The sequence below is a fragment of the Siphateles boraxobius genome, unplaced genomic scaffold (assembly GCF_051911475.1).
Source record: "Siphateles boraxobius isolate OS27281-9 unplaced genomic scaffold, OSU_SipBor_1 25, whole genome shotgun sequence".
NCBI lineage: Eukaryota > Metazoa > Chordata > Actinopteri > Cypriniformes > Leuciscidae > Siphateles > Siphateles boraxobius.
In genome coordinates this window covers 11,106,890-11,126,875 of record NW_027508866.1, presented here as the reverse complement: position 1 = coordinate 11,126,875, position 19,986 = coordinate 11,106,890, and the positions used below count along the sequence as shown (strand labels likewise).

The 19,986-nt window shown below is 37.3% G+C and overlaps 2 protein-coding genes across 17 annotated transcripts in view; both read right to left on the bottom strand.

Moving 5' to 3' along the window:
• Positions 1-19,986, bottom strand: part of auts2a (activator of transcription and developmental regulator AUTS2 a) — a 365,030-nt gene that overhangs the window by 237,863 nt on the left and 107,181 nt on the right. For 3 of the 16 annotated variants that reach the window (XM_077242577.1, XM_077242579.1, XM_077242578.1), the window contains exon 1: positions 8,426-8,618. The exons of the other annotated variants lie outside the window; for them this stretch is intronic. In XM_077242577.1, coding sequence (XP_077098692.1) covers positions 8,426-8,473 — 48 coding nt within the window. In that variant the 5' untranslated portion in view covers positions 8,474-8,618. Of the gene's footprint in view, positions 1-8,425; positions 8,619-19,986 lie in introns of those variants that run through there. 16 annotated transcript variants of the gene reach the window in all.
• ints2 (integrator complex subunit 2) overlaps positions 16,169-19,986 on the bottom strand; it is a 290,424-nt gene continuing 286,606 nt past the window's right edge. Inside the window, exon 26 of the transcript XR_013207087.1 lies at positions 16,169-16,193. The gene's annotated coding sequence lies outside the window, so the exon portion shown is untranslated. The remainder of the gene's footprint in view (positions 16,194-19,986) is intronic.

Here is a 19,986-nt window from a genome sequence, read left to right as displayed (position 1 = left end):
CTTAGCCATGCACAACATTACAGCAGGTACTGTATTCACACACACACACACACACACACACACACACACACACACACACACACACACACACACACACACACACACACACACACACACACACACACACACACACTACAAGAGCCTGTGGGCAGAGGGTCCTCCTCAACCAGACTCTTCTTACTCTTCCTCTCTGGACATGAATAATGCATGAGAACATGTAAATACGTTATCTGGTGCATGCATTAATGATCACAGGAAGTCTGAGGGTCTTTCAGCTCCCATGATTAATAAAACATGTAGACTCCGAAGACTGACACACTTTAGTTTTTTCCAAGTGCACACGCATAAAGAGAATTTATGTTGTTTGTTAAGTAATTGCGTATGTGAGCGGGTCAATAGAGACGTCAGTGTGGTCTATAGTGCTTCTCAAACTGTTGATTTGATAAGCAATTTCTAAACAAGTTAAAGGGGTTCTTTGCTAGAAAAAATGAGCTTTCAATAAAACTCAGCTGATACAGTAAAATGTGAAAAAAGTTTTGAAATCGGTGCTACCTGACAAGAGAAAATGGAGAAAACAAAGCTGTTTTCTTCCCTTTGGCCAAATAGGTAGAAAAACATCAACACCCATAATGCACTCTACATCTCTACATGCTGCGGTGGACAATCTGAATCGGTGGCCTTTTGCTGATACCTGTATATAAACATGAATTTCTCTGTCCAGGTAACACAGAGAATGAGTAAACATTGTTCATTTACATACACTGTACTGCTGACTGTAAAAAAGCATGAGTGAAGTAACACTTTAATTACAATAAAAAAAGCACATTGAATTAACCAACCAATTCATTTGGCTGATTAACTTAATAAAGAAAGGAAACAGCAGTTTGGCAAAGTAAAATATGGTATAAGTGAGGCTATTTCAAGATATAAAGTCTAAAATAAGGGTCATTTTACACTATGTAAAATTGCAAGCAATTGTCAGCATGATTTTCTGTAGGAAATAGGGTTGTGACGTGTCATTTCTTTGTAACTGTTTGTAAAATTCACTACCAATTTCTGATTGAAAATTGTTTCAAAGCAAAACCTACATCAATTATTTTTTCAAAGTGCATACAGAATTTATATTCTCTTCTGTCCATTTAATTGAATATCCCTCTTACATGGTTTCCTCTATTCTCTATCCACACGTACAGCACAGGCTCTGTGCACCCAATAAAGTGACAGCTCTGCCTTGTCAGGACTTTTTTCCACAGAGTTCAAGTCACCCAGGCAGCCTGTCAATCAAAATGCCAGAGAGATGACAGCTTCTTCCATTCGCTATCGTGTTGCTGCGACGACAGGGTGACCTTTCATTGCCTCAGCAGCTGCCTGGCATCTTCCTCTCATCACATCCAGAGTCAGAGAATCAGGGGGATGGGGAAAGAATAAAAACAGGAGTGCTCCCTGAGGAGGAAGATTCGGTGCCGGTCTCAAGCTGTTTCAAAAGCCAAGCAACATTTTTGGGCCTATGATGTCCAAAAATGCTTTCTAGGAAGACAACCTACTGAAATACAGCCAGAAAGACATGTTAAAATGGCTAAGAGTGCACTCGATAACCAAGATTTTTACACCAGTTAGTGACGTCTGTTTCATAGATGAATCATTTTTTGAACGAGTTCTTTTGAATGACTTGGTCGAAACTGATCTGAAAAGTTGTTAATCACTCAACTTTTTGGGGAGCAAGTAAGTGAGGTGGGTAAAATGTTGGACTCAAACAAAAAATATTTAAATGTACACAATTCACAGTAACCTCACTGTAATGAACTATCCAAATGAATGGATTCTCTAAAATGAATCGGATTTGTAGAAGGCGAGATCATGGCGCCTACAGTGTGACCCTTTTCAGACATGAAATCTGAAAAACAATAACCTGAAATCTGAGACAAAGTTATAGAAAGTGGATCATGAAAAGCATTGAAACCAAAATGAAAATAACAAATGCACACTTTGTTGAAGCAAACATTCTGAAGACATAACCATGAATTGATGATAATGTAAATGAGTGTGAGTTTCTGTGGATGGGCGGGTGAAAATGTTTGACACACACACACACACACACACACACACACACACACACACACACACACACACACACACACACACACACACACACACACACACACACACACACACACACATGAGGACAGCAGCATCTGGAGGCTGGGGAGGCATCACAGCACACGGGCTGTCCGCTTGCCTTGCTCAGAGAGTAGGAAAAAGCCGGAGGAAATCTGTTTCCTGTCATCACCCATCTTGTCAGTCTTGGTACAGACATCTTGCATCCCCTCGACCAGCTGTGCTGCTCACTCAAACAGATGCTGCGTCTCTTTGATACAAGAGATACTCTCTCTCTCACTCTCTCTGTTCAACTTTCCCTTCATCTCTACATCTGACACTCACTTTCCTAAAGACTTACAGAATGTATTCTTCAAAAAAAAAGAACATTCGTGCTAGAACAAAGAGATCAACAATAAAGATGGCCAGCGTTAGAAAGAGCTAAAGTTTAGGATTTGTCAATTCAGAAGCACCAAACAAATCAGTAATGTTTTCACTGTATGCCACAACAGTGTGTATAATTTCAAAGCTTAAAGCTTCAATTATAATCAATAATTTGTAGAAACTTGTTTTTTGATTGTCGCCACACAGCTGCATCAAGACGTTTTTTTTCATTATGTCATGAAAAGGAAAAAGATACCTCAGTTTAACAGATGTAACTAAAGGTAGCCTACTTTAAATATGGAATTGCTTACAGTCGGTGACATAAAAAGAGAGCTTTTTTATTGTAACATTTTTCTGTGGAAATGCAGTGTGTGAATTTGACAGGTACACACATCACCTGCAAAAAAATAGGCTGAAGGGGTAAAAAGTTCATAACATAGGTATGTAGGGACAACCAGGTATTATTCCCTCTAAGTACACCCATAAAGAATTGGATTACACTGCTAACTCACAGTTTTTTTGGACTTTAATTAGACTCTATTAGAAATAATTGGGTAGTTTAGCACTGAAGAAGGACACTATCTCTAGCAGTGGTGTATGAAGAATTGCAAAAATGGACCGGGGCATATTCTAAACTTGATCAGATGTCTCATGAATATTAGTTAATATTAAATAGACATGACAGACTGACAGACAGACATATATATATATATATATATATATATATATATATATATATATATAAACTGACAGACACAGATAGATTGCAGTGCTTAAAAGCTCTGAAAGATCAGTAGTTTTGTGGATCTGTCATATATCCACTGCAATAATCCAAACACAGCTGATGAATTACTCATAATGACACTGTTTGGGTCTCAAAGCTTATGTTTAGCCTGTAAGACACATTGTACCACTTCAGACTCTAAGAATAAATCATTAAATATGGACTCTACAAAACTGATGCATTTGTATCAATCTAAACCAATCATTTTTGAAGAGGAAATTAAATTAAAAGTATCTAATTAGTTGGTTTTATTAATCAATGAAAATAATCTTTTTTTGGAGCTATTAGAAATATGTATTCACAGGGTGTGGCCTACAAATCCAAGCTACCACCCGGACAGAAAGACCACCCATCTCGATTAAACCAGCCTAACATGGCTTCCATCAACAGCAGAGCAATGAACTGCTCGCAGAGCTGGGGTATAATAAAAGTAGCCCATAATCACTAAAATTATCTCTGCATGCTTCTCTGTGAGAGCCATTTACATTTCACAATTTTCCAGCCCGCAACTAAAACAACAAAAGCATTCTGATGCAATTAAACCAAAACATAGTGTAGTGCATAACCCATGAGAAATTCGCAATGTCTTATTTTCCCTGTTTGTTTTTATACTTGTTTAAAAAAGGGTGGATTGTTCCAGTCCTCTCTTTTGCATAAGGGAGCCTGTCTTTAGCCCACACATGTCAGAAGGGGGGTAATTCAGTGGTGTTCTGGTCAACAGGGCTGAACCTGCGGCTCTAGAGTAACTCTGCTTTTAGAACAACACTTGGACCGCTGCCGTCACTCAAACCTCTTTGATCTAGAGACGGTGGTGAAATGGTAATGAGTGCATCCCATTCACAGCACATGTGAACTGGTCATCTCTTCCTCTTTACTACTAGTTACAGCATGAAATAAACATAAATGATCATCAGAAAGAATGATTAAAGAAACAGTACAACTTAGTGAAATGTATCATGACTCATGTAATGTATCTCGCTCAATCAGTGTTTCAGCCACATAAAGATGTCAATAAAACAGCTTGTAAACAAAGCCATTCAATGTTTGTAGCTTGTTAGTTAGCTTGAAAAATATGTTAGATATAAAGTGTGCACTATATTAAATATTCATTATATATATATATATATATATATATATATATTAGGGATGCACCGATACCGATACCAGTATCGGTATCGGGCCCGATACCAAGCTCATGTACTTGTACTCGTACTCGTAAAAATACCCCGATACCAAAGACCGATACCTCACTTATGTCCTTAGCTTATATTTCTTAATTCTTATGAACACTCTTCCTGCAGTTATAGTGTTGCTAGATTTAATAGTACACTCTAATATTTCACTTTACACTTTCGGCTGTGATTACATTGTTACTCAGTGTTATGTTAAACATTTGTTCTTTGATTTCTTTGGCACTTTATGACAAATTTGTTTGTCTTGTTGTCTGATTTCTTTAGCACTTTGACAACTTTGTGACACCCAGGTAAAAATTACATTCATTATGTCCTTGGTTTTGCCCTTTGGAGGTTATTGGACACTGTGAAATTTGGGCTTTGAAAATTTGTGATAAGCACAATAAGAATGATTTATTTTTTAAGTTTATTTAAGTTGTTCAAAATAAAGATGCTGATATGTTCATTAGTCTCATTGTGTTGTTCTTAGAAAATTGCCACATAAAACGAGAACCCCCCCAGTACAACAGGTATCGGTATCGGCGAGTACCAGGAAAAAAATATCGGTACTCGTACTCGACCCTTAAAAAGTGGTATCGGTGCATCCCTAATATATATATATATATATATATATATATATATATATATATATATAACCTGTTAGTGATGTCTTCATTATTTAATGCATGTTTGAATAAATCTGCCATAAAAAACAAGTTATTACAGCTACAATTTAAATGTTTATATTTCAACACTAAATTGGAGTAGAAACATCATTATATCATTACAACGTGTATATAAAAATGTCTTATTTGCAATTGAGATGTTTGTATGCAAGTCAGTTTTTATTTGATAGTTGATTACATTTGATTGATTCATTGATTATCAATAAAAAACAACTTTTGGGCTAAATGAAAACTTAATTATTATGGTATATCAAAAAACTTTAGTTTTAAATCCCACTTGCATGAAAATGGTTTAACAATTTTTAATTCCTCATGTTTTCATTTTAGTTTTAGCATTAAAGGAACTACATAAATAAACAAAAAAAACATTGATAGAATGAAAACAAATAAAACTTAACTGAAAGCACAAATGAAAAAAAAAAAAACTAAATCAAAAACTACTATAACCCTTCACCCCAATAACAGGCCTTTTCCCCCCTCATCTCAGATCTCAACAGTAAGTATGTGGACAATTTTGAGGAATCCAAAAGACAAGATGAATTTCTGAGAAGTTTCAACACCTGAAGGTACAGTATCAGCCTACTCTGACACACTGAACCTTCACATCTCTGCCTTGCTCAAAGCTCAATTAGTAATTCACTGGTCTGCTACCCACATTTCTCAGCTCATCTCTCTGTCCTCATCCGTTGCTCTGTTAATCTGCTGTGAAGTGAATATTTTTACTCTTCACCCTTGTTTCATGGCCTGAATCAAAAGCGTTCTCTCAATCTCTACTTTCACACACCAGGGAGCAGAGCAGTCAGGCGGTTGTCATGGTTCCCTTCTCTCATCCACTCTCCTGTCCAGTGTATGAACTCCATCTCTCTTCCATTTCAAACCCTCTCTCTCCCTGTCTGTCTAGCACTCACACACACTGAGTTATGAGCACTGTTAGGTGCCGTGTTAAATTATAGCAGTTCACATGTCATATGAGCACACTTGAGCATTAGAATGAGAGGAGCACAGAAAGACAAGCGCTGGAGAAAGAGAGAGAGAGGGAAATACAGGCTTCACATAAAATGGACGGCCTGTGTGAATAAAGGTGTCTTGAACAGAGCAATAAGTGGCTGACACTGTAAAATAAAACGGTAAGCATTCAGTATTTTTCACACACTCAGGTCGCACTATTCACAGTTCAGTGTCACGTCAGACAGATATTTCCACCCCTCAATATGCACACCTATTCACTTCGATTACAACTACCATGATCTGCAAAAGGGGATTTTGCAACGGCTAGTTATAGGGACTCAATTATAGGAACTAGCCATCAGGGCGGTCCTCCGAGAACTAAATTTTACCCTAGGGTAATTTTCCTGGTTGCATTCGCACCGCCAGTAGGAACTCTGAAGCGATGTTAGCCGGCCGACAGCAATGCCATTTAAGTGCGCTATTCAACAAAGTCAACAACTGGAGGATGGAGGACGCTGTGATTGGAGCTGTGTTTTGTTTTGGTGGTGTGGGTTCTGTGATAACGAAGACGGAATGTAGACGTATTAGTTATGCGATTGAAAAAGGGCAAAAAAGGGCTAAGAGACAAAATCTCCTATGACAACTTGCAGTGCTACATATCACGACACGGTGTAACAGGTAAATGTTGTTAAGAATTGCTTTCTTTATCTTTATGGCTTAAATCGTTTGTGGAGTAAGTATATGTAAACTGTGGATTTACATGGCTTTTTAAGAATGGCGGGTGCCAGTGTTTTGGCCAATTAACGTACACTTACGTCACTGGTAGGTCCTATTGTGCTGGATTAGACACCCCCCAAAAGGCTGATGTAAACACTCAAGGTATAGTTAATAGTTTAGTTTACAAGGTATACATCCATCAACCGAACAACTCTAAAGAATAATTATTTATGTTTCAATTATTAAACACTAATTACTGCTAGGGCTGGAACGGAGGGTCGACGTAATCGATTACGTTGATTACGTAAATGAAGCGATTGGAATAATTCGTCGTGATTTTTATGTTCCACAATAACGGCGGCTCCTGAGCATGCTGAAAATCAGCCGTTATTAAAAAAAATATGGGCTCCCCTACCTAAAAAAGATGAGGCAGCAATGCAAGTATTTGGACTATTACAGTGAATTTTTGCAAGATCACATTTCACTCACTCACTCCATAAATCAATCAATCAATAAAATGAGGTATTTAATTGAGAATAAATTCTTGACATTTTACAAAAGATAAGGTACAGAAATATTCCCCCAAGAACAATCAGGAAGGTACATGATTTCCTGTCCTGGTTCTCAAGCTTCTAGATTGCCCCTGGAACCTTTGTGTAGACAACTGAGCTCCTTAACCATTAGGTACCATCATCCCTGTTTGACCTTCAGTCCACTGTAATGCATCAGGGGTAATTGGATCAAGTTCATATATCACAGTGCTGATCATATGGACATGTGACCTTTGATAAAGTTTTGCAATCTAAGAGATTTTATGAGCTACAATCCAATAACAGAATGACAGATGGACGGATGTTGTTGTTTTTTCCAATTGACCATTTAAGTAACTGCCAAAACATGCAAACCAGGTCTACATCTTATTTTTCACAGTAACACCATCTATCAGTTTCTCTCTCTCTCTGAAGAATAGAATATCAGCCTCCATTAAAGTTTAACACAGCTGACAGGACAGAACAGGGGCATGACCTGATTCTCACACACACACACACACACACACACACACACACACACACACACACACACACACACACACACACACACACACACACACACACACACACACACACACACACACACACACACACACACACACACACACACACACACACACACACACACACACACACACACACACACAAACACACACACACACACACACACACCTGTATGACTGTTACCATATGGCTCAGTCTTTTCTGTTAATAGTGTCAATAGTGATGTCAAAGAAGCTCTTTCATATTACCGAGCACATGTGGTGCATGGAAAACGTGTTTAAATGAAAATTTAAACCTTGGTGGCAAGCACATTTAAATATTCAATGCTTCAAAATGCAGGCATGATTATTACAAAATGCATGAGAGGGATTTCAGACCATCACACACATACAGTACACAAACACTCAGCTATCAATATACCACTAGCACTGATATCAACAGATCAATGACAGGTTTAAGATTACAGGACCAGAGTGTCTCGGGAAGCCAGAGGGCTGTGAACCTAGTTAAACCCCAGACTGAACACTGAACGAGGAAAAATCGGAGTAAAAATAGAAAAAGGCAACAGCCTCTATTCTGACTCACCTTCTCGTTATATTTGAACTTGACATAGAACCAGCTGGACTTAATCATGATGTCGGCTGTTGGCCCGGAGCGTGTAGTGTGCCTGGGGGCAGCGGTACAGGTCAGACGGAGCGAGAGGTCCGGTATCAGAGCAAAATGTCAGAGGATGGAGAGCTGAATGCGGTCGGTCTGCTTCACCAGAGCTCAATCCCTCTGTCTGCTTGTGCTTCTTTCCGTCCTGCTCTCTACCTCGCTCTCTCTCTCTCTGCTTTCTGCTTGTGCCTCTCTCTCTCATTCCCTTGGCAGGATGTTAGCCCAGCTCTTCAAATATGTTTCAGCTGTGTTCATCGGCGATGGCACATGCCAGTGAGCCAGAGGATATCCAGCCTTTCTTTTTTCAGTCTCTCATTCCCCACTCTATGCTTCCAACAATCTGTTTTCTGTCCTTTACGGTTTTATGACAGCTTGACAATCCTCTAAAAAAAATAAGACCAAAAGTCTCTGAATAATTCATTTGGTTTCTGCCATATTCCGCTACTGTACTTTTTACCAGTCTGTGTTTGGGCTTTTTCCTCCCCTAAGCCAGCCATATCATTCATGGCAATATCACACTCTCATCCACTTTTTATCTTCTGGCATCTTCTACTGATCTGTCATTCTCTCTGTGCCTTCTCTCAATCTCTACAAAACATACAATATTGACACTTGTCTACCTGTAATGTTTTGGTGGGGTCCAAATGTCTTTAGACTACAATTAAAATCTGAGATTCAAAATCTAATGTAAACCTGAACTATTAAAAATTTGGAAACAAAGAAACTTAAAAGTAAAATGAATAAGAAAATATTCCAGAGTCTGCTCTATATATGTCATTAATCAAATAGGGGAATGTATTACCCTTTTCAAGTGTCAGATTAGTTTTTTTCCACTGAAGCACAAGATGCTTTCTCAAATCACACTGTAGCCTATAAGATTATCATCAGGTTTTGCTCAAACCTGTATATTTAAATGAAGCCATTTGCTAAAATAAAACTGAATTATGTAATGTAACATTTTTCAGTAAAAGGCACAGATCTGCTTTGTGTCGTATCCACATTTCTATACAGTATGTAAATTACCTCTGTTTTGACTGACTGACTCTTTGCACCATCACCAAATTGCTGAATACTAAATAGTTTTGATATCTAAATGTGGATGGTCATTTTTTTAATGCGCTCATGATTGTGACATCAATACCACTATTTCTAAATGACCTATTTTTGCAGCTTAGCTTTTATAAATACTCTGGATGAAAGTGAGTAGAGATGATAGATTGTGCCAACAGTGCCAAAAAAAAGAGCAAATATTGTATGACCTGACCTCTTTAAGCTCCAGCTAGACTAATGAGAACACATCTGCCAGATAATGTATACACTTCTGATAGGCTTACACTCCAATCCACTTCACAACAAACATAAAGATAAACAAAAACAAAACAAAAAAACAGACTGCAGGGTCACAGGAATGAACCACATGTGACTCAGCAACTGTGCCATTTGTTGGAAAAATGTTACGTCACATCATCCATATCTACTAAGCAAATGACTTCATTTAATTATATATACAGCAATCCAGTATGTCTATCCTGAGACAATCTTAAAACCACAAAAAACTAATTACATGAACTACAAAACAAATAATCCAATCTTTTTTGTTTATGTGTGATTTCATTACTAAATCAAATTTAAGTGAGCAGCATTCACTGAAATATTTTATAAACACAAAGTTCCCACATGTTTAACTGTAATGAAGAAACTCTCGTATCTAAAACTAAGCAACACACACGCACACGCACACGCTGTAAAAATTATGTTTTTCCAACAGCTCATTTGAACCTAAACACATGCCAACCAGAATCAACAGAATGAACTAAATTTGGCAGATAACCATATCAATCTCACACATGCGGCCAAATCCCCTACTGCTTCAAATAAAACATGTCTGACATTTATTTACAACTATTATTATGTTTTTGGGTGTTAGAAAGTCACAATTTTCAGTGAAATCACCCAATGAATGGATTACGAAAAAGACTCTCACACTCAAATTAAATCGTTAAATCAATCTCTAAAACCAGATTGAATTGCTAACCCCAGCACCCACCCCCCAACCCCCTTCATATTTTTGTGGAAATAAGAAATGTAGTCTAGGGTCATCATCTGAAAATGTAGCAACAAACAGGGAGATATTAATAGCAGATTTAGGACACCCACGGGCCCCAGGACTGTTTTAGCTGTTGATCCATCCCATGTTGTGCACTGAGACCCATCGCCATGGTAATACTTAGTGACAGTGCATCTGCATGCACACATCAACACCCACAAACACACACACGCTCCACTTCACTGTGCACCCCGTGGACAAAACACAAAAAGACAGAGACAAACAGTAAATAAATAAGATTACAGAGATGTTCTGGTGCCCATTAGAGAGAGATACACAAGCATCTGAGACTAAAGCAGAGAACCAGAGAGAAATAAACACAGCAAGGACAAAATATTTCCACAAGAAGTGCCTGTTGTGTTCTAAGACTCTGGAAGCACTCATCTTGTTAATATAAAATATTATTGTCTTTTGTCCTGTCAACAGCTATTGTTGTCCTGTTAAACAGCATAAAATGTATAATGATCTAATGCAAGCCTGAAATCAGTGAGTGTTACGAACTGCAACAAGCTCATGCTTCAAAACAGCCACATTAACTTTACTTTTTCTTGATTTTTTTTAATGTACTATTACTGCAAAAAAGTTACATCTGAAACCGCTATGACATAACATAACATAGTTAATCATAACAGCGGTCATTTACATAACATTAATAAGTATTAATGGTACACTAATAAATGTTGGCCGATGCGGTAGTGGTTGTGGACTTTATACTGACACCTATTAGCATTGATGTAGCATTATAAAAGCAAATGTTTCCGTGTAACAATGCCATTCTATGAACACCCTATTCACAACTGTATATTAACCAGCAGTAGAATTTGGCGTCAGGGGTCAGTAAGATATTTTTAAAAGAAATTAAAACTTTTACTCATCAAGGATACAGTAAATTGATCAAAAGTGACATTAAAGACTTTTATATTATTACAAAAATATAAATAAATTAGTTTCCACAAAAATATTAAGCAACACAACTGTTTTCAACATTGATAATGAGAAATGTTTCTTTGTGCCAGAAAATGGCATACTGGAATGTTTTCTGAAGGATTAGTTTATGTATTTACATTTACATTTATGCATTTGGCGGACGCTTCTATCCAAAGCGAATTACATTGCATTTCAAGGTACACATTTACATTCTTATCAGTTCTTGCTTTCCTTGGGAATCGAACCCATGACCTTGGCGTTGAAATTTTTACAATATCACTTTGTATTTTTGATCAAATACATGCAGACTTGGTGAGCATATAGAGATTTCTTTCAAAAACATTTAAAAATCTTATCAACCCAAAACTTTTAATTGGTAGTAGTGAGTAGAGCTTTAGACCACTGATGTGAATCAAGTTTTAGAGCACCTAATGTAGTGTTCCTAAAAGTAAAAGATATTTACACTATTTTTAGTGCAAACTTTTACTAAGGTGGGATAAAAACACTGCTTATAATGTACACTCGCTCAGAAACAAGTCGGTCATTAATCTTTAAGGCAATAGGCCATGCTAGTTCAATTGAAAATGATTATACTGTAGAATTCAAATACTCTAATAAACGGTCTCAAGTGAAAAAACACTTTGAAAACAGAGACTCTAGTAGAGGAAAGCAAAATGTCCACACTCTTGCATAGACGCACTGACAAACGCACATCCGCACAGCAATACACACATACAGTCCATTGGATTTTTTTTCTGCTTGAGGGTAAGCGCCTCAGGCTTAGAGGACAAGCAGGAAGCCACATCCTCAGCTGTAAGCTCACTGCCACAGATCCAGTATTCAACAGCTCTGGGTGCCTGTGAGAGATAGTCTGCCTGACCCCAAAGGCCCTGCCCTGGGCATGTTAACAGAACAACGGGCCATCCCACCGCAGCTCCCCTGGCAATCCTGAGCTACACCCCTACAGCCCCTCTAAATCTTGCAAGTTATCCATTTAACCAGATGCCAGACGCTGAGAGAGAACCACAAAAGCCCCCACTTGCACATGCTTTTAGTGCTTCATTCAATCTTTTTTAAGATTTTATGTTTCAAATGAAAGAGAACTTACATTATGTAAATGAAAGGGAGGAAAAGAGTGAGAGAAAAGACAGAGAGAGAATACAAAGCGAAAAGAAAGTTGCCAGTTGGTCATTAGATGTAGATCAGTCCATTCATTTAATAAAACCTATAACATTTTTCCATACATTTCCGTAGCAGGGAGATAAGTTAGGCTAAATGCAAAGTTTAATACTTATAAAGCACCAATTTGCATTTGAAACACTAACATTAGCATGGATTCTGATTAACGATGCACTAAAATTTCAGCAACCAAAATATTCTACCGAAAATTTAATGCAAAGATTTTATGCATTCAAATTTAATGCGCCACGCCCACGGAGAGCGCGCGGTATTCAAACGCAAATGATCTAAGGCAAGCCAATCAAACATGCCAACGCCCACCAGCTGGATTATAAAACACATCGTGTTTAGTAAGTATCTTACTACAGCTGTGTACACAGCGTATCCATACGCTGTGAGGAATAATACTATCTAATAACCCTAGAAAATGTACCAGAAGTGCTGGCAGTTTCATTTCGAGGAGCAACGGATCCAGCTAATGTTGTAAGTCATTTATTCTTAAGTGATTTGTTCTGATCGCAATATTGAATAGTGTCTGACTGTAAACCGCAAAAAGACTGTTTAAATATGAATTGCGTGTCTGTGTGTAGGCTAAATGAATGAACGGCACAGGCGCGCGCGCTGTTGTTTACTACAGTTATACAGCGCGTGTCAGTGCCGTTTATTCACTCTCGCACCTACATTAGTAAACGTTATGTTTACATGAACACATCCAAACTATATTGCTATAGCCTACTAAGATGAGTAAAAATAGACTGAAATATGTTGAAATAAAATGTCTGTATAAGCAACAAACTGCAAATTCACATGTATATGCTAATATATCATACACAATATGTTAGACTAAATATGAATGTTTAAACAAGATTTTGTGATTAGTTTTGGATAGATTATAAAGTTTTGACTGTAAAAAAAGACTACAGTCACATTAAATAGGTATGCTTTTGTTCACCAATTTCTGCTCATAGTTAAATATACTATAGTATGATGTTTTGTCAAAAATAAAGTAGATATATTGAAATATCAACTAAGATGTTATTATAGTGTTTGTTCCAATATTCAAACTACTGAATCCTTGCCTTTTTTAATACGCATGATAAAATGTATACTTTTTACAAAGAACTACACTTGAAATATTGTTAAAATTTTAATTTTTGTTGTAATTGTAACCTATTTGTAATTGGTTACAATTTCTAATTGTAAAATATGTATAGATAATTTCTTTTGTCCTTGCATTCTTTGGGATCCTGTGACACACCTGTGTGAAAGGATAATTAATATGCAGATCATTATGTATGTGGCACATTATCCGGCCTTTGTCTTCTCAGGTGTGAACACGCCTCCACGCATATTGCTTTTCCAAACAAAAGGTGTCTTATAAAATTTAAATCAATGTATTGTTTTGTGGCAGGATGATTTTCAGATCATTTTGAAGCAAAAATTCTAGGCAACAACACTCATTAGTCAAAAGTCTTGTGGACACATAATTTAGTATGTGTTTTGTGGCCTTATTTCAGACACTTTAAGTTTTAGTTTTTTCAATAACCACGCATAAACATTATTCTCTAAAAAAAACATGTACATACATGTTGCTCACATATTACGGTAGCCTCGTTTGTGCTATATAGAGTTAATTTCACACCTTTGCCATTAACATGTTTATAAATAACTGAAAAAAGCACAAATGTCAGAGCATGTCAGAACACCTCAAGGACCCCAAAAACCCCTTAGACCCCAGAGGGTTAAAACATTTATAAAGAGATCCTAGAGCTAATCCATATTAATTGAGTGGTTTAGTCCAAATTTTCTTAAGAGACTCGATCACTTTATATGACGAACCGATTGAATTTAGGCCTTTATTCAAAAAGCGTGATACGGGTGATTAATTAATTAGGATGAGTAATTAATGACCGAATTTTCATTTTCGGGGGAACTATCCCCTCTGTTAAAGCAGCAGCGCAGAGCGCATGTTAACTGATCATCTTTTCTTCTTTACTACTACTTACAGCATGAAATAAACATAATAGAGCATCAGAATGTATGCTCAAAGAAACAGTAAAATATAATGCAATGCATCATGACTAATGCTCATTAGTAAAAAATAATTTCGGTGCATCACTAATTTTGACGTGGCAGATAAAAACATCATAAATGCCCCCTTTAATCCAAGGTTACCACCTGTGTCGGTCCACAAAACATCTCAACACAAAATAATCTTTTAGATGTACTGCACCCTCTATTACTGTGAGAACGACAAAATATTGTCATACCAGTGTGAAGGAGATCTAATTCACAACAAGGCTAAGAAGGCCTTTCAAAAGACACCGAAGAACAAAATGTGCAGATCTTGGAGACTCTGTCCCATGATCCGTAGGGATATGTTAAGCAAAGCTCTCAGAGAGGTTAGGCAAACGTTTGTCAGCTGTTGCCAGTCTTTGGAGACGCACAACGGGTTTAATGTTCTGTGGGCTTTATGAACAGTGACATGTCTGCGTGTGGAGCTCATTTCTGCTCTCCAGGCAGCGGGAGACTTGGATGGAGATAAGACCGCTCTAGAGAGACAGAGATGAGGGAACAATTCCACCATCCAATGACTTTCAGACGTAGGGGCCACTGCCAAACCCTCTCCACAGATTGCGCTCTTCATTTGTCCTAACACGAAACGGGACTCCACAGCCCAGGCTTCGCACGCGAACCTCCCGCCCTCTGCTACAGCCCAGCTGGTGAGTCTTTAGCAAGAGACGGATCAGATGAAAGAGAGGAAAGGGAGATAAACTAGTGTAATTGCTGGCAGATGAAGAGAAGAACAATGGAACAAAGTGTAAATTGGAGAGGACCTGAACCAAAAGAGGTAAGAGGGTTGCGTGTTTGCCACAAGTTTCGAAAACCACACAAACAAACTCCAACTCTGGAATAAAAGTTCCTATGGGATCCGAACACACAAAAAGCAAACATATAAGTATGTATACAAAATGTATTTCAAAATGTATACATATAGAGTAGTTTGGATAGTTTGTGTATGTGTCACACTAGAGAATGTAACTAGGCTATGATGACAAACTAACAAGTAAGCAAATATTTCCCTTGGTATTTACAACGATGCAAATAAATGCATAATAACAGCAATCTACATCAACATATTCCACATGGAATTACCAATCCCATATTGAAATTTAGTTCTATGATATTTTTAATTTATATAAAACAATTAAACTAGAACTAATTTTGAAGAAGCTTGGGATTATGATTATTATGAAAAATATATTTATATTAAAATAAGATTTTATGAAGTTTACACGGATAGAAAATAACTGCCACATTTTCTAAGTAAAATCAACCACACAGTTATTATTCAAGTTGAGAATATGATAGATAGTTAAAGTGCTATTTTAAAGGCTCCTAGTTTTGTTTTGGAGGTTGAAAAGGTCAACCAAGGTCAAAAAGATTGCAAAGGTCATCCAAGGTAAAAAAAAAAACACTGACCTTGCATGCAAAGTGGATTAGTATTCACAGCGCAAGGCTATATTAACTTGAAAATATGAAAATAGTGATAAAACAAACATAAAAAACATTTTCACCACAACAAAACAGGGAAGTTTGTCTGTTCAGTCAAACCAATTTGAGCTAAAAGAGCTGGCAACTTGTAAAGCCAGTTGTCAAGGCCAACAGCTCTGGATCACATCTAGAGTCCGAGCAGCCAAGTAAATTACATGTAAAGTAACCAATTCACCAAGTGAACTGTCTGTCAATTGAGCCCAAAGACCAAGAAGCACATGAGCAATAACAACAGCCGCCCTAAGAGAGTCAAAGAGACAAAAGGCAAAGATAACTTCAGTCAACTTTAGTCTAAAACCACACAGCTCTTATAGCGCATTGTCCCAGGCCATTATTCTGGCCTCCCCACATATTATGGGATTTGGTTGCCAGGGCTGAGTGCAAAGTAATACGTCTGCTGTCCAAAACTAGCTGAGGGGAGAAAAAGGAACTCACTGTGCAGAGTGGCCAAACCTAAAACAATATTTATAGATGCTGCATTAAAGCGCTGCACCAAGGAAGAGGTCAATTTTAAGAACTTAATGCTTGTGAGCAGTGTTGGGAGTAACGCGTTACAAAAGTAATGCATTACAGTAACATATTACTTTTTGCTGTAACGCAGTAGTGTAAGGCATTACTTATCAATTTTCAGTAATATTTTACTCGGTACATGTTCAGTAAGGCTTGCGTTACAACAGACTTTTAGTTTTAATTGTAAAACAAACAACAACAAAAAACAGCAAGACCGCGAGACATTAACGAATGAAAAATGCAAATAGCCTAGGCTAAATTACCTGTTCGTGGTCAGTCAATAGCCGCGTGTGGTGTCCAAGTCTGTAAATAAAGACTAAATGGCAGCGTCTGATATATATTTGTATAGCGATTTATTTTTTACAGAAGTGCCGTGAGGTATGATTTCGGCTTCTGTGCTCGCCAGTGGAAAAGCAGCTAATGGTGAAGATGGCATGAAGAAAACTATACATTCGCGAGATGGACGTATGAGCATTAGGCTATTCGTTCTGTGTTTTCTTTCTAAACAGTTAGGCTATGTTTATGTGGTATTTTTCATGTTTTCATCACGCAATCATGTTTTTGATGCGGTGGTGACGCGTTCATGTAAGGGCGGCGGCGCTGCCGATTAAGCACCTAAAAGCTGTCAAAAAGAACCGGCAAAAGCAATGATTATGAATATCAAATATAGCATGGAGAAATTGTAATTGTTTATTAATAAAGTCAAGATGAAGTACCTACTTCGCAGTAGGCTAGTGAATGCACCAGAGAGAAATGTAGCCTACATTTCATTTCATAAGCAGAGAGCAGTCTGTTTTCTTTCGTTTTGAATTGTTCTGTTTACAAGTAGACATTTCAATATAGATATATTTTTCAAGTCCGTGAATAGGCTAAACTTATACGCTGAGTTTCGGTTCATTTATGAGACGCGCTCCAGTTCACGCGCTTAAATCCAGGCAATTGGTTGACGAAACATTGGTTAAAATTAAGATACAATTAATACAAAACGAAATTCACTTTAAAGAAAGGCTTTGTGTGTGTAAGGTCTCTGTGAAAGTTTTAAAGCAGTCTTTTAGTGCCGCTTCAGAGCGGTCGCGTCCATAAGGGAGAACGTCACGTCTGTAACATTGTTTTTTCCTCATAAATGAGAACACGAAAAATAAAATAAAATGAATATTTTATGTTCTGTGGAGAGCCAACCCTTCTTCATCCGATTTGCGCAGTGTAATTCACAGAATAAAAAAAATAAAAAAAATAATCGTTGCCTCCTAAAAGTTAAAGATTTTTTTGTCACGCATGACTGTCTATTTCCATAATATTAAATATAAAACGCATGTGTAGACTGATATTTTTCTAATGTCTGGACTCCTTTCAGGGAGGAGCCTATGGATAAACAGACGTTTCAATATTTTGGTATTAATGCATTTTCTGAGAATTTATATTTCAAGTTTTGACTGCAAATGTCATGTCCATAACGCTGGAATTCCCAAATTTTAAATAATTTATCCTCAACTAGTTTTGTGGTGTAGGTCTACGTATTTTATAATGTTAAGTTAACTTCAGATAATACTAATAGTAATTTAAAGATGTGGTAGCATTGGATCTGGACGGTATGGATAACGCTGGGAGTTGGAAGGGGTGTGTCGCCATTCTGCAGGTTCGTGGATCTGAGTGTCGCGATTCGGTTTCATAGGATATGGCATATCCTTACAGCCTTATTTTAGAATGTTAAGTTCTACTCCTGTATTGTTATTTTGGTGAAAGTAACTCAAAAGTAATACAGGAGTAATGTAACGCATTACAATTCTGAGACAGTAATATTGTAAGGTAATGAATTACTTTTAAATAACAGTAACAAGTAATATATAATGTATTACAGTTTGGAAGTAACTTGCACAACACTGCTTGTGAGGGACCAAGTAGTCAAGGGCAAAGGACACAGGATTTCCAACCAAAAATTATTTATTTAAATACAAAAAAAAGAAAGTTACAAAATCAAAATAATTGAAAAACTGAATAAAAATAAAGTCAGGTCTGGGCCCATAAAGAAAAAGGGTCAACTGAACAGGATCAAACTTAACAGAAATCAAATCAAACTAACCAAACCAACATGACCTCCCTAATGACACACATGGGGAACTTATATATACAAAGGACTAGTCCATTAAACACACACAAGGGACACCACAATCATCACTTAACACAATTACACTAAATAAAGTAATAAACTTCAAATTTATCAATAAAGAGATCATAAAATAACTTACTCCAGTATTTATAATAACCAAAATGTAAATAGAATAATAAACAAAACTAACATATAATCAATCATCCCCCCCCCCCCCCCCTGCTAATTGGCAACATGGATTAACCCAACAGCATAAAATGGCAGCCACTGACGCCAGCCCGTCCTTTAATGGAATAGACCTTCACCGGAGCTCTACGTCCCAGGCAACGCCACAACTCCACTTTCCACATGCAGGTAACTTAAACTCAAAGAAAATAATATTAACACAATATACCACCAATAACTAGAAAGTGTGCACCCAACCTAGTCATGTATGATAACAGTGAAAATGATAAATAAAGTGAATGTAATGAACCAAATCTGTGTCTGTCGTTATTATGAAATGTATACAAGGGTGATCTGTAACAAAATATTGAATGACGTAATGTATTAAAGGATAACCAAAATAACAAACAAACAAAAGAAAAAGATGCATGATTTTGCATGGGTTAGTTACCGCCTTGCTGTGTGGCCACGTTGTCGGCCATCACAATGCTAAACATAATATGAACTACAATTTTAAACGGCACATTAATCTTCTTTAAGTGAAACTAATACAGAATCATGTAATTGTAATTGGTTTTCCTAATACATTTGCAAAAACAAAATTCACATCAATATTGCACAAAAATGTAATAAGTATTATAAATAACCTTAGGAGAAACCAGGCTCAGTCGGGGCCGGGGGGCCAGTTCTCCTCTGGCCCACGAACAAACACGGTGTGATTATGATTCAGGCTACATCACAAGTCAGAAGTCAAACTGTGGATCGGTAGTATTCAAAATATTTCATCCAGTATTCTTCTGCTTGAAGATCAGATTCATCACACCGTTATAGAGACAAAGCTGGTCATAAAGGTCTCTGCAGAGAACTTGTCTGGTTCTTGTGGTCTTTGCTTAGGATTTGTGTCGATGGCTGTCGTGCCGTGCTATGTGGTCAAGGGCA